At 43.9% G+C, this 16,148-nt stretch overlaps 1 protein-coding gene and 1 non-coding gene across 4 annotated transcripts in view; one reads left to right on the top strand and one right to left on the bottom strand.

Moving 5' to 3' along the window:
- Smyd4 (SET and MYND domain containing 4) overlaps positions 1-16,148 on the top strand; it is a 68,891-nt gene that overhangs the window by 29,853 nt on the left and 22,890 nt on the right. For 2 of the 3 annotated variants that reach the window (XM_028866735.2, XM_028866736.2), the window contains exons 4-5: positions 2,035-2,124; positions 4,635-5,796. In XM_028866735.2, coding sequence (XP_028722568.1) covers positions 2,035-2,124; positions 4,635-5,796 — 1,252 coding nt within the window. The remainder of the gene's footprint in view (positions 1-2,034; positions 2,125-4,634; positions 5,797-16,148) is intronic. The other variant, XM_028866737.2, reaches the window with a different exon arrangement.
- Positions 7,923-8,024, bottom strand: LOC114691611. The gene has a single exon (XR_003734224.1). It is a non-coding gene; the product is annotated as a U6 spliceosomal RNA (small nuclear RNA).

Consider the following 16,148-nt stretch of genomic DNA (forward strand, 5'->3'; position numbering starts at 1 on the left):
GGATTAAAGGCATGCACACCAACGTCCGGCTACACATAACTTTTTTATTATTATTTTAAGAGCTCTAGGTGGGCCAGTGAGATTGCTCATTGGATAGAGGCAGTTATGCAAAGGCCTGGATAACCTGAGTTCAATTTTTAGATTCTGCAAGATAACAGAAGCAAACCAACCCCTGAGAGCTGTCCTCTGACCTCGATACATATGCCATGATACATATGAGCACAGGTGCACACATGCACACACACAAATGCAGAAAATATAGCTGGGCAGTGGTGGTCCATACCTTTAAGCCCAGCACATGGCAGGCAGATCTCTGAGTTCAAGGCCAGCTTGGTCTGTAGATCAAGTTCCAGGACAGCCAGGGCTACACAGAGAAACCCTGTCTCGAAAAACAAACAACCAAGCAAAATATACATATGTACATATATAATATATTTTTAGAACTAAGGGCATAGATCAGTGGGGGGGGGTTGTTTGGTGTGTGTTTTTGTTTTGTTTTGTTTGTTTGCTTTTGTTTTTGTTTTTTTGGTTTTTTTTTTTTTTTGCTTTTGGCTTTTCGAGACCCAGTTTTGGTGCCTGTCCCGGATCTTACTCTGTAGACCAGGCTGGCCTCCCAACTCACAGAGATCTGCCTGCCTCTGCCTCCCAAGTGCTGGGATTAAAGGCATGCGCCACCACCGCCCCGGCTAGATCAGTGTTATAATGCTTACTTAGCATGCATGAAGCTCTGGCTTTTAAACCTAGCACCCCACCCCAAAACATTTCCTAAGTATTTCTAAACTGTGTCACTAGTTAGCAGACTAGTTATACTACCGCTGGCAACCTGATGAGAGTGCCTGTTCTCCTGCTCCTCTGTCAGGTAGGCTGCTCTTGGTCTCATTTTTCCTTGACAGTTTGATGGGGAAAAGTATTTCCGCTAGCCTAGAACTCACAGAGATCTGCCTGCCTCTGCCTCCCAAGTGATGTACACCTTTAATCCCAGTGCTACTCTCCGTAGTGAGTTCCAGGACAGCCAAGACTACATAGAGAGACTTTGTCTCAAACAAACAAAAAACACCTTTTGCATACTTTTATTGAATTATCAGTTGACTTATTACTGACCTTTTGAAACGTGAAATAAAAGTTAGCTCTTTGTTTATAATATGTGTTTACGTTTTGATGTTGCCTTAATTTGTATTGTGAAGGATACATAATGTATATAAGATATGATATATATTCACATATATATATGCATGTATGTGTATATATATTTATAATACTAGAAATGGAACCCAGAGCTTACCATATGATAGGCAAGCACCTTGCCACTAAACTCTATCTCCAGCCCTTATGGACTCAATTTTATTATCCTTTTATGATTTCTAGAGTTTTGTTTTTGTGATTTTTCTTTTTCTTTCTTTTTCTCTCTCTTTTTTTTTTTCTCCCTTAATATTTTTGAGACTGGGTTTCACACGGCCAAGCATAGCCTCAAACTTTGTAGCAGAAGCTGGCTTTGAACTGCTGATCTTCCTTCCTCCACTTCCCAAATGCTGGGATTAAGGCATGTGCCACCATACCCAGCAACATCTGAGTTTTTTTTGGAGTTAGAAAGGGATTCCTCCAGCTTTACTTTGGACTCTGCATGGTTTCTTCCAGAGTTATTACTCATTTGTTACATTAAGAGTTTGGTCCATTTACACTGGACCTGCTAGCACAGGCCTGCAAGCCCAGCTACTTGGGAAGTTGAGACTGTGGGATCATGAACTCAAGGTCTGTCTGAGTGACAGAGTGAGTTCAAGGTCAGCCTAGACAAACTGGTAGATGTGGTAGAAACTGTGTCTGATGCTACTGTATTCAGCGTTGAATCTTCACTTTCTCATTGATCTTTAGAGGTTTGCTAAAAGGAAAAAATGAAAGAGAAGTAGCTGAAACAGAAAGAAAGGTTCAGTATTTTTTTTCCAATTACGTTAAGTCTTAGTAGTAGATCCTCATTATCAGAAAAGATTAGAAATGCTACTTCCCATTTGTCCCTTTGACCAGCTCATTGTTTTCCAGGGAGTGTCGCATTCAAGGCCTAACACTGAGGGTATTTCACTGTGCTATGCCAATCGCTCTGCAGCCCTCTTCCATCTGGGTCAGTATGAAGTGAGTATTGAGTTACCTGGGGTCCTGCCTGTGTCTTCAGTGGAAGACGAGGTCCTATCTGTTTCTTCTGATCATGTCACCTCCCACAGGTGACCATGAACAATAGTGTTAGTTGACTAGAAAAAGCTATGGCATTGTCCATAGGGATGGACTGGATACAATAGGCCAGCACTTCTCAATGTCTAAATCAGCCAGATGTGTTGCTAATAGTACGTTAGATTCCAAGTATGTCAAGATATCAGCTTGTTCATTTGTTTCTTCTGAATAAGCCGGGCATGAGGACAGGAGGGACGGCTCAGTGGTTAAGAGCACCAGCTGCTTCCCAGAGGACCTGGGTTTGATTCCCAGCATCCACATGGCAGCTCATCGTGGGCTATAACTCCATTTCCAGGGGATCTGACATCCTCTTCTGGCCTCTGCCAGTACCAGGTGTCATGCAGGCATGTGGTGCACAGACATATATTCAGGCAAAACATATACACATAAAATAGCAGTTTAAAAGAAGAAATTAAATAAGTAAGGAATGCTTAAGATTATCCCTCTTGGCTGGGCAGTAGTGGCGCACGCCTTTAATCCCAGCACTCGGGAGGCAGAGGCAGGTGAATCTCTGTGAGTTCACGGCCAGCCTGGTCTACAGAGCGAGTTCCAGAACAGGCTCCAAAGCTATACAGAGAAACCCTGTCTCAAAAAACAAGCAAACAAACAAAAAAGATTATCCCTCTTCTTACAGCTCTTCTGCAGGAAGCATGGAGAGTATGAAAGCGAAGCCTTTCTTCTCAACCCGTAATGGCTGCAGCAAGAACAGAAACAACAGAGGAGCGTTGTGTCCTTGGAGCTTAAGTCAGGAACTAACAAAAGTCAGATCTGTTTTTGGAAACACCCAAAGCCTCTGAAATGTGTAGTAGAAAGGCCTAAGGACAAGCTCTAAAATATCATCCCACCCATGTAGGAATTCTACATAAATGCAGTTACACACTGGAATTGAGGGCTGTTGGAGTAGTCACATGTTCACACTCACTGCCCTTCACAGTAAACTAGAAGAGCAAGAATCTTTCTGGGCATGGTGGTACACAACTGTAATCCTAGCATGGACAAGGCACACTATGTGTTTGTAGCTAGCCTGGGCTACACAGTTAATGCTGTCCAATCAGAGCTGCTACTGAAAACTGAAAAACAAAAATCCAGTAATCTGGGATTATATATATATATTATATGTGTGTGTGTATACATGTGTATATATATATAAAATATATAGTTTTGTTTTTTAATGGAGTGTGCAAGATGTCTCTGATTTTGTTCAGATGGCTACAGAACCAGGAAAACCTGCTGCTGTTGCTATTAATTCATAACATACTGCTATGATTTGACTTTTACTATATCTGTAAGTGTGTATATGTGTGTGTGTGTGTATACATATATACATAAATATATAATTTGAATTTGGGGAAGCTTTAGCTGTGCTGTCAACTTTGGAAAACAACATCCCAGTTTACCATGTTAAATTGGCATTGTACAGAAATCAACAGCCATATTGGTCTAGACACATTAAACTTAAATTTTCCATTTATATAGAAGTAATACACTATATTAAATATTCAGAGTCTTATCTACATGGGTTTGATCATAGAAAATAATATTCTCTAAAGAAAAAAGATCCAAGAATCTGACTGTCCTGGCACTTACTCTGTAGACCACGCTGGTTTCAAACTCACAGAGATCCACTGTCCTCTGACTCTAGAATGCTGGAATTAAAGGTGTTCACCATCAAACCTGGCAAGGTCTACCTTGACTCCCTTTAATTTTTTAAGACTTTTTTTGCTCTTTAAAAAAAACAGAACTAGGGTGCTGGAGAGATGGCTCAGAGGTTAAGAGCACTGACTGTTCTTCTAGAAGTCCTGAGTTCAATTCCTGGCACCCACTTCTAGTGTGCAAGGTTACATGGACGCAGAATGTTGTATACATAATAAAAAATAAATAAATCTTGAAAAAAAAACCAGAGCTATTGAGCTGGTCTCAGTGAGACAGGCTTCATCTTTAATCTCAGCACTCAGGAAACAGAGATAGGCCTATGGGTTTGTGTCAGCCTGGTCTACATAGAGAGTTCTGGGCCAGCCAAGGCTATAGGAAAACATTGTCTCAAAACAAACAAAAAACCCAGAACTGATTAATAAGAAAAATTAGATAATACTCTCAACAAGTATTACTAGTCACTCAATGAAAAGGTCACACAGGTGCTGAAATCAGCAGTCCCCAGCATAAGGAAGTAAAGAAGAAAGGAGGAGAGGAAAGAGGGGAAGAAAAGGAAGGGAGAGGGAAGGAAGCAGGAGGGAGGGAGTGAGGAAGAGAGAAAAAGGAAAGATCAGGAAGCAGAGCAGAGGATGTAAATTGAGGCCTAAGCTCTCGATCGAAACTGTCCACTTTGATGACCCTTTTCGTGCCTGTGGTTTTCAGTTGTCAGGACATAGAAAGAGTAGACATCAAGAGTCATCTGGAATTTCCTTTGTTTTCAGGCATGTCTTAAAGACATAGTGAGAGCAGGAATGCATGGGTATCCTGAAAGACTGCAACCCAAGATGATGCTGCGGAAGACAGAATGCCTGGTGAACCTGGGGAGACTACAGGAGGCGAAGCAAACCATCACTGACCTTGAAAGCAGCCTCGCTGCCAAGCCAACACTGGTACCTTCCTCTCATCACATTCTGCAGAAGAGCCTCCATCATCTGAAAATGAAGATCCAGGACAAGGAGACCCTCCCAGAAACCTTCCCAGCAGCTCTCAGCAGAGCCTTTGAGGATATGGCCCTGGGGGAAGAGAACAGACAGATTTCTGGGGCATCCCACTCTGTCAGCTTACACACAGACCCTTTGAAAGGTCGCCATCTAGTTGCCACAAAAGACATTCTCCCAGGAGAGCTCCTGGTGAAGGAGGATGCTTTCGTAAGTGTCCTTAACCCAGGAGAAATGCCACCACTGCATCATGGCCTAGAAAACAAGTGGGATACCAGAGTCACCAATGGAGACCTCTACTGTCACCGGTGTCTGAAGCACACTTTGGCCACAGTACCGTGTGGCGGCTGCAGCTATGCCCGGTACTGCAGCCAGGAATGTATGCAGGAGGCGTGGGAGTGTTACCATAGCACAGAGTGTCCTCTGGGGGCGCTGCTTCTCACGCTTGGGGTCTTCTGCCATGTGGCCCTGAGGATGACTCTTTTAACCAGATTTGAAGATGTTGACGGAGTTGTCGGGGTGCTTTGTGATGAGACCGGTAACAAAGACATCTGTTTACCTGGAAACAAGAGTCTGGTCAGGACATTTGATTATTCAGATCAGGGGGAGAGTGAAGAGAACTGCAAAAAAGGTGAAACCCCAGTTCCTGGATGCAGTGCCAGTGGGAAGTATGAAAGTAATTATAATGCTGTCTTCAGCCTTTTGCCTCACACTGAAAAACACAGCGCGGAACACAAATTCATCTGTGCCGTCAGTGTCTCTGCACTCTGCAGGCAGCTCAGAGCAGCCAGCTCGCAGACCCAGAGTGGGAGCTTCAAGTCCTCCAGGGGGAGAGCCGTGTCTCCAGGACTGTGTGCAGACGTGACCATCTGGGGACTGGCCATGCTGCGACACATGCTCCAACTACAGTGCAATGCCCAGGCGATAACCTCCGTGTGGCACACAGGTGAGGCAGAGACCACTGGGAAGACTAGCGTCGAACGAGTGAGTCATCAACCTGAGAGGAAGACAGTTGACTTATATTATCATTGTACTATCAAGAAGCTTTGTGTGCACTTCTGTAATCCGAGCTTGGGAGACAGAGACAGAATGGTTAGGAGTTCAGGACAGCCTCAGCTGTATAGCAAGTTTGAGGTTAGTCTCGGCTACATGAGACCCTGTCTCTTAAAAACTTAAGGAGCCAGAGCTGGTGGTGGCCCACGCCTTTAATCCTAGCAGTTAGGAGCCAAGCAAGCGAATCTCTGAGTTCAAGGCCAGCCTGGTCTACAGAGTGAGTTCCAGGACAAACAGGGCTACACAGAGAAACCGCTGTCTCAAAAAAAAAAAAACCTTATGGAGCCAGGCATGGTGGCACACGCCTTTAATCCCAGCACTTGAGAGACCGAGGCAGGTAGATCTCTCAGCTCAAGGCCAGCCTGGTCTATATAGCAAGATGCCCATCAGCCAAGGCTATACATAGTGAGATCCTGCCCCAAAAGTTAATAATAATCATCATCATCATCATCATCATCTAATTAATTAAAATTTAAAGACTGAAATATTTTTAGACTTTTATTTATTTTCTCTGTGCTGTGCGTGTCACAGTCACAGGAGTCAGTTCTCTCCCGCCATGTGTGTCCTGGGGGTCAAACTCAGGTGGTCAGGCTCGGCGGCCCCGTGCTTTTCCTTCCTCCACCATCTCCCAGCCATCTCCAGTGTTTTGTCAGAAAATGCCGTTGAGGCCTGGGGAGATGACTCCGTGGGGGATGCATTTGCTCTGCAAGCCTGAGAGCTGGAGTTCGGATCCCCAGGACCCAGGCAAGTGTGAGCAAGTGTGGCAGCCTGCCTGGGATTCCAGCACAGTGGAGAAAAACAGGGTCCCTGGAACAAGCTAGCTAACCAGACTAGCCGGATTGGTGAGTTCTGGGCTTAAGGGAGAGACCCAAACTCAGTGTGTGCGATGGAGAGTGAGTGATCCAGGAAAATCCTTAATTAACATCAGTTGCTGGCCTCCATGGGCAAGCTCATACCCACACACACACACACACACACACACACACAGATATGCACAGACATCACACAAATATATGAGGGGGGGTGGGGGAGAAAGTGCTGTTTAAGTTTTTTTGTTTGTTTTATTTCGTTTTTTGCCTAGTGTGGTGGCACAGGCCTTTAATCACAACATTTGGGAGGGAGGCAGGAAGCTCTTTGTGAATTGGAGGCCAGCCTGGTCTACATAGCAAGCTCCAGGACAGCCAGGACTACATATAGACAGAACGTACTCAAACTAACAAATAAGCAAAAAGGTTTATTTTATATTTATGAGTGCTTTGTGTATGTCTGAGTACCACATGTGTGTCTGGTGTCTGTAGAGGCCAGAAGAGGGCATCAGATCCCCTGGAACTGGAGTTACAGAAACTTAGGAAGCACCGTGTGGGTGCTGGGAATCAAACCCAGGTCCTCTGAAAGAGCAGCAAGTACTCTTAACTGCTGGGCTATCTCATCTTCTTTTCTCTGCTAAATGGGAAGAAAGGAGATAAAACCTAGGCTTTATTGACAGATTAACACTGTTAGCCTAACTAAACTGTAGAAGTTTACTCTTCAGACTTCTCATGTGATATTGTCCAGATTTTGCTATCCTTTTTTTTTGTGTGTATATGTCTACAGATCTTAATTCAGCTGCCAAATTATACAGTATGTAGGCATTCTTTGGGACATGGATCTTTTGCCCATTTTAAAGTAATGGAATTTGAAAACTAGCGTTTATATGGCCCATGGTCCTATCAAACCACATCTCAAGTTAGTCTCTGTTTTCTTTTCTGCCCTTCTTTCCCTCTTTGAACCACTGCTACAAAAACATCCAAATCTGTGCTAGAAAGATGGCTCTGCTAGAACAGTGCTTGTCTCTAAGCCTGAGGACCTGAGTTGTTTCTCTTTGGTTTGGTTTTTGGTTTTTCGAGACAGGGTTTCTGTGTGTAGTCCTGGCTGTTCTGGATCTCACTCTGTAGACCAGGCTGGCCTTGAACTCAATCCACCTGCCTCTGCCTCCTAAGTACTGGGATTAAAGACATGCACCATCACCACCTGGCTGAAATAAAAATGGAACACTTCACAAATTTGCTGTCATCCTTGCCCAGGGGCCATGCTAATCTTCTCTATATCATTCTCATTTTTTAGTATGTGTGCTGAGAGCACAGGTCCTGAGTTATATCCTCAGGACCACATGGCAGAAGAGAGAACCAGCTGCTTCTACACAGCTGTCCTCTCACCTCCATACACACATGGCATGTGTTTCCCCCACACAGAATACACGAATGTTGGAATATCCAAAATCGCTGCATATTAGTGGCTGCTCCTATATTTTTGAGGTCCTCTGTGTTTTTAAATTAAGAACACTATTCACATAGTGGAACAGTGTACTAGTAATTTTTGAAATGGTATAAAGCATCATTCATTCTAGGGGGGAAACTTTTTAAACTTCGGAGTGTGAGAAGGATAGACAGAGAGACTGTGTGAAGGTTAGGGGACAGCTCTTAGGAGTTGAATTTCTCCTATCTGTTTTTGAGGCAGAATCACTCTTGTTTCTGCCCCTGTACTTCATACATTCCACTTCTATTTCTACCTCTCATCTTGCCCTAAGCATGCTGAGCTTACAGATGCCAGCCACCACTTAGCATGGGCACCAGGATCAAGCTAAGGGCATCTGGCATCTGGCTTACATGGCAGGTGCTTTACCCACTGAGCCATCTTGTATTTTCACAAAGCAAAAGGTAACCAATGAAAATGGGTCTGTCCTGTAAAATGTAAATGGACAATCAGGCATGGGTGCACACCTTTCATCTCAGCATTCAGGAGGCAGAGGCAGGTGTATCTCTGTGAACTCTAAGCCGGCCAGGGCTACCTAGTGAGATGCTGTCGGGGGGTGGGGGAGTAAATGAGCTAAACTCTCTCTGAGCACTCTTTTTAAGTGAATCAGAAAACAGAAAATTAAGATTCTTCTGTATTCCATTCACAAAAGTGACTGCTGTAACAATATTTGGGCATGTCAAGAATCACAAGTAAACCAGGGTATTGGTGTTAATATGAAATAGCAGAACTCAAAGTAAGATATATAATAAATCAAAACATTTTATTTTTATGAAGGAGACTTTCCATACTGAAATATATTATCAGTGGTAGCTCTCAGGAACAGAGATTGTATCTATAAAACAAAAATGGTTAAGTGTACAAGAAGGAGCTTGGCAAAAACTCCTTGTTGTAAGAAAATTTAGTGTGCCGTTCTGACTTTGACTGGGCAAATATATTAAGGATCTCGAAACCAAGATTACATAATAACCTGGGGATTTGGTAGCTGTATCTATCTATCAAAACTTGGATCTCATAGATCAGAAGTCACAAACTTTCTGTGAAGCACCATATGGTATAAACATTTCAGGATTTGCAGGCCGAATGCTTTGTTACAGCTGTGCACCTCTGCCGCGTAGCCCGAAAACAGCTGTGAGCAATGCACAGTCACAAAAGTGAGCCCGCCCTGATTTCCATCCAAGTGCATTATAGACACTGAGATCTCGACTTTTGCAATTTTCCATATTCAGAGTTATTCTTGGTTTATTTTCAACTACTTAAGCATTAAAAAACAACAACAACAACAAAACCCAGCTGTGAAAATGGTTCAGTGAGTAAAATACTGTCATACAAGTTTGAGAACCTGAGTTTGGATCCCCAGAAACACCTAAAGCTGGGTGAAGTAAGGTCCTCTGTAATTTCACTGCTCCTATAACTAGATAGGAGGCAGAAATAGAGCAATTCCTGAAAACTCATGGGTCAGCTAGTTTGGCATACACAGCACTGAACAGCAAAGAGAACCTGTGTTCGGGTATGTCTTACGGCTTTCTATTGCCATTACCACGGCAACCCTTATTTTTATTTATTTATTTATTATGTATACAGTGTTCTGTTTGCATGTATCCCTGCAGGCCAGAAGAGGGAGCCAGATCTCATTACAGATGGTTGTGAGCCACCATATGGGTGCTGGCCATATGGGTGCTGGGAATTGAACTCAGGACCTCTGGAAGAACAGTCAGTGTTCCTAACCTCTGAGCCATCTCTCCAGCCCCCTTATTTTTTTTTTTTTAAGATTTATTTATTTTATGTGTATGAGTACTCTATCTGCATGTATGCCTTTATACCAGAAGAGGGCAACAGATCCCACTATAGATGGTTGTGAGCCACCATGTGGTTGCTGGGAATTGAACTCAGGACCTCTGGAAGAGCAACCAGTGCTCTTAACCTCTGAGCCATGTCTCCAGCCCAACCACAGCAACTCTTATAAAGGAAAACATTTCATTGCAGTGGCTCATTTACAGTTTCAGAGGTTCCAGTCCATTGTCATCATGATGGGAAGCATGGTGGCGTGCAGGCAGACATGGTGCTGGAGCTGAGATTACTGCATCTTGCTGGCAACAGTTAGTCAGCTGACTCACTGGGCACTATCCTGAGCATAGGAAACCTCAGAGCCTGCCCCCACAGTGACATACTTCCTCCACAAAGCCATACCCACTCTAACAAAGCCACACCTCCTAATAGTGCCACTCCCTGTGAGATTATGGAGGCCAGTTACATTCAAACTACCACAAGGTGGAAGATGAAGGCTGACACAGAGGTTGTCCTCAGACCTCCCTACACGTGTGTACACTCACACCCACACTCAGGCACAAATGCGCAAGCACACACACACACACACAGAGTATGAAAACCATTATTAGGCCACAGGCTATACACAAATAGGCAACAGGTAGGAATTAGCCCACAGACCACAGTTTAAAGATTCTTGATATAGCCTGAGATCTGGTAAACCTAACAGTCTCTGGATAGGGGCTGGGGATGTGGCTCAGTGAGTAGTGCGTGCTGTGCAGGTGTGAGGATCTGAATTCAGATCTGAAGCACCCACAGAAAAAGCTGCATGCTCTTGTCATCCCACCAGTAGGAGGCAGAGGCAGGAGGATCCAAGGCACTTCCTCCCCAGGCAGTCAGTGACCATAGTAACCAGTGAAAACCCTAATCTCGAAAACTAAGGTAATAAGGTGGAGCACACTCTAGAAAGACACCCTTTGTCAGCCTCTGGACCCAGCAAGCATACTTAGGGGTACACATACTCATGCATGTCAGAGAATTCTGTAGTCAGACCTGGTAGTGCAGGCTCTGTACTCCCAGTTACTAAAAATGAGTCAATGGTTCAGAGCACTGGCTGCCCTTCCAGAGGATCCGAGTTCAATTCCCAGCACCCACATGGTGACTCACAACTGTCTGTAACTCTCTCAGGGGATCTAACACTGTTTTCTGGCCTCTGAGCACCAGGAATACATGGAGTGCACATAAATCCAAGGGAAACATCCATGCAGATAAAAATAAATACATGAAAATTGAAAAAGAAGCAGCACTTGCTGCTGCGGAGTCAGGAGGATCTTGAGCCCAAGACCTGCCTGAGCCAAAATGAATTCAAAGGCAGCCTGAAGGGGTCAGCGGCTAGGGATGTGTCAAGTGGGTAAAGCGCTAACCTAGCACATGTGAGGCTCTGAACTCAGTCTCTAGTGGGGGGTGGGGAGAGAGGACATCTGTCTGTCGTCTGTGTCGGGAGGAAAAATTCCACAGAAAGATTAGCACCTTCAGCCAGGCATAGTGACACACAGCTGTAATCTAGGCACTCAGGAAGCTGAGGCAGGCTTGTAACAAAGTAACACCAGCACACTTGTCTACACCCATAGTCCAGCTACTTGGGAGGTTTAGTCAGGATCATTTGAGCCCAGGAGCTCCAGGACAGCCTGGGCAACATAACAAGACAGCTTCCTCTTTTAAAATTACATAATTTTATGATGCTAAATTTAAGAATGTTACATAGACACGACTTTTAGAAAATACAAATTGCCTTAATTGTTCTAGAAGTAGAAAAACACTTTGTAAAAAAAAAAAAAATCAAGTTATCAAAATAGTTCTGTTAGGACCTGACAAGATAGATCAGTGGTCCTAAATTCTATTCCCAGCCACCCACATGGTGGCTCACAGCTCCCTGTAACTCCAGTCCCAGGTGATGTCACGCCCTCTTTGGCCTCTGCGGACACTGCATGCACACAGTGCAACATACATGCCCTGACAAAGAGAACCTGTTTCAGGAGAAGATGAAGACTGACGGGGAAGTTGTCCTCTGACCTCCATACACACATGTGTCATGTGAGTTCTTTAAAACTTTTTTTTAATTATTATTTTTCAGTGCTACGGATTGAACCTAGGGCCTTACCCATGCCAGGCAAGCACTTCAACACGGAGTTACAGCCCAGGCCCTATTTGTTTTTACTTTGAAATTTGCCACCAGGCCTCATAAGTTCTTCAAAACTTTGACGAAGCATATTTGACCATAATTTTAGAAAAGAAGAAGGAGCAGAGCAGAGCACACCTGGAATCCCAGCACTTGGGGGATAACAGGAGATCACCCTGTGTGAAGAGTTCAGGGCCAGCCTGGGATACACAGGAGCCTGCCAGAAATACAGTTGAAAGGGGCTCTCGAATTAGGTCATTTCCTAGGGCGGACACATGGACACACACACAAACACGGACACAAACACGGACATGACGGACACACACGGACACACAGACTAGGGAGTTGCTAGAGAGATGGCTCATCAGATAAAAGCATGTACTACTCTTGCAAAGAACGTGGATTTCACATACACACACACACACACACACACACACACACACACAGTATAAAGTATACTTGTAAAATAAAAATACTTTTTTAAATTTTGAGACAGCCCTGGCTGACCTGGAACTCGCTATGTAGACCAGACTGTCTCTGCCTCCAGAGAGATCACTGTGAGTTCAAGGCCAGCCTGGTCTACAGAGTGAGTTCCAGGAAAGGCGCAAAGCTACACAGAGAAACCCTGTCTCGAAAAAAAACAAACAAACAAACAAAAAAAGTGTGCACTACCTGTTTATTTTATTTTAATATTTTTAAGATTTATTTATTTATTTTATACATACAATTGCTCTACCTGCATGTATGCTTGGACACCAGAAGAAGGCATCAGATCTCACTACAGATGGTTGTGAGCTACCTACCATGTGGTTGCTGGGAATTGAACTCAGGACCTCTGGAAGAGTAGCCAGTGCCCTTAACCTCTGAGCCATCTCTCCAGCCCCTATTTTTAATATTTTTATTATTTATTTTATATATAAGGGTGTTTTGTCTGCTGTGTGTATGTGCACTACCTTCATGCAGTGCTTAAAGAGGCCAGAAAAGGGTATCAGATTTCCTGGAACTGGAGTAACAGATGGTTGGTAGGGAGCCACCAAGTGGGTGCTGGGAATCAAACCCAGGTCCCCTGAAAGAGTAGCAAGTACTCCTACCTTCTGAACTACCTCTCCAGCCTCTATTAATTTTTTAAATTTTATTTTATTATTTCATGTGTTTGGGTACTTTGCTATTATATGGTTTTGTGCCACTTGCGTGCCTAGTACCCAAGGAGAACAAAAGAGGGCATTGGGTCCCCTGGAACTGGAGGTACATATGTTTGTGAGCCACCGTGTAAGTGCCTCTGACCTCCATACGTGCACCAACGCACATCATAGCAATAATAAAGTTTTAAAGGGAATGGCTGTTTAAAAATAAAGCCAATATGGAACAGTTAGGCACACCTATAGTCAGTACTGGGGAGGCTGAAGGAGGACAACAAATTCAAAGCTGGGGGCAAAAACAGACTGGAGAAATAGCGGCAGTCTGTTAGGATGCTCGGGGGTGGCGGTACACACCTTTAATCCAGCACTCAAGAGGCAAAAAGCAGGAGAATAATCACAGGTTTGAGGCCAGCTTGGTCTGCAGCAAATCCCAGGCCAGTCAGGGCTGTGTGGCAAGATCTGTCCAAAGGACAGGCAGAGGCCAGCAAGTACCAGACTGCACTCTGAGACCCTCTCAAGCAAAACCAAACAAATGCATATGGAGCTTGTGAGAGGCAGAAGTTAAACATGCTGGACATGGTGGTGCGCACCAGTACTTGTGAGGCAGAGACAGGAGAAAGTTCAGTCTTCTCAGCGATATAAATGAGTAGAAGTCAGCCTTGGCTACATGAGACCTTGTCTCAAAAAATAATGTATTAAATTTTAAAAATTAGGAGCCTCTAAGAGACTGGAGAGATGAGGACCTGAGTTCAGATCCCTAGTACCCATGTAAAAAGCTAGGCGTTGGCGATGTGTGTCTGTACCCCTAGGGTGTGGAGAAGCAGACAGACATCTGGAGCTCACTGCCTAGTGAGCCTAGCCCTTGTCAGTGAACCCTAGATTCAGACAAAAATCTGTCAAAAACACTAAGTTGGGACTAGCAAGATGGTCCTGGGGGTAAAAGTACTTGCCTAACACACTGAGTCTCACCCCTGGAGCTTATGTGAAAGCGGGTGGATAGAGCTGACTCCCACATGTATGCCATGGCACATGTGTACCCATACTCTCATATACATGTTAGTGATAAAAAAATAAGACAGCTGAGAACATTTGATGAAGGCACCCAACATCAACCTCCAGGCTCCACACGTACACATGTGCTCCATACCACACAAATAAATCCACACACCAAAAGATATAGATACAGATTTATATCTTCAATAGTGGATATGATGGCAGCACACTTGTAATCCCAATATTTGAGAGAATGAAGCAAAAGGATTACAAACTGAAAGCCAGTGTAGGATATATAGCAAGACCTTGTCTCAAAAAATAAACAAGGCAAGATGGTGCATGTCTTTAATCCCAGCACTTGAGACAGAGACAAGTAGATCTTCATGTGTTTGGGGCCAGCCTGGTCTCCGTAGTGAATTACAGGCTGTCCAAGGCTATACAGTAAGACCCTGTCTCAAAGAAAAATAATTTTAAAGAATAAAAATGAAGAGCTCTGGACAGCTGAACATGTGGCAGTTCCTGGAAGTGGTATACCCAGAGAGAGCTGAAGTATAGATCTCCTTTCCGTTTGTAGCTCCCCTGCATTCATGTCTTGTCTTTTGTTCTATGGAGACACCAGTAAACATTTAGAAGAGTCCATGATGAATTGCTAAGAAAAGGCAATAGGTTTTGCTCTCTCACTGACAGGGCATCAGAGGGCCATCCCCACAGTCAGAATTCAGCAGATAGTCTCACTAGAGCCCTGCTTACCACGGCCACCCAGGAACCAAGCTAGCCACTGGGTGATTGATGGATGCAAACCCTAGAAGAGGAATACCATGAGCGTGATGTCTGCCAAAAACAGCAAAACAAAAGGCAGTCTACAAGGAAAGATGTACAACATTGATTTCTAAGTGGAAAAGAAGTGTAGTAGTCAGAGTATTTATATATATATAATATCTATTAATATATATTATTATATAAGTATTTATATATATATATCTGTTAATGGCCAGCGAGATGGCTTACCTGGTAAAGGAGCTTGCTCCTGCCAAGCCTGATGACCTGAGTTTGATCCCAGGGTTTCCCATGGTAGAAGGAGAGAACCGACTCCCCAAAGTTGTTCTTTGACCTCCACACGCATGCCATTTACACACACAGATAACAAAACAGATAAGTCTAAGAAGAAATTAAATATATGCCTAATTTTTACTTGCATGCTCAGGCCTCATGTTTATGTAGCAAGTATTTTACCAACGAAGCCATCTCCTCAAGCTCTAGAAGCTCCTGCTTTTTAAAATATTTAACTGAAAGGAACTTGAGCGATAGCTCAGTGGTTAGAAACACTGGCCACTCTTTCAGAGGACCTGGATTCAGTTCCCAGCACCCACATGGCAGGTCACTACCGTGTGTAACTCCTTCTCCAGGGGATCTGACACCTTCTGGCTTTGAGGGTACTGCATACATGCAAGCAAAATAACTTATAAAATAATAATACTTAACTGGAAATAAATTTTTGAGGCAGAGTCCCTGGTAGCCCAGGCTGGCCTAAAACTCATTTACATAGCTGAGGAAGGCCTTGAGCTCATGACTCTCTTGCCTGCATGTCCCACATGCTGGGATGCACTCACTACCATGCCCAGCAGAATTTAACTTGTGACATCATGCAGTCTGTATATTTTATTTTGTTCTGGGTGTATGCATGTCAGAGATCAAACACAGGCTTCGTGCTTCCTAGCAACTGAGCTACACCCACACCCTCTTGATGACATTTTTATAAGTACACATGAGCAAGCACATTATCATGATAAAAATGGTCAGTCTATACCCACTCTATAGAAGTTAAATCGAGATGCCATTCTGCCTATGAGATTGGCAGTCATTTTGTTGATGTCC

This window comes from Peromyscus leucopus, chromosome 8b (assembly GCF_004664715.2).
Source record: "Peromyscus leucopus breed LL Stock chromosome 8b, UCI_PerLeu_2.1, whole genome shotgun sequence".
NCBI classification, from domain to species: Eukaryota; Metazoa; Chordata; class Mammalia; order Rodentia; family Cricetidae; genus Peromyscus; species Peromyscus leucopus.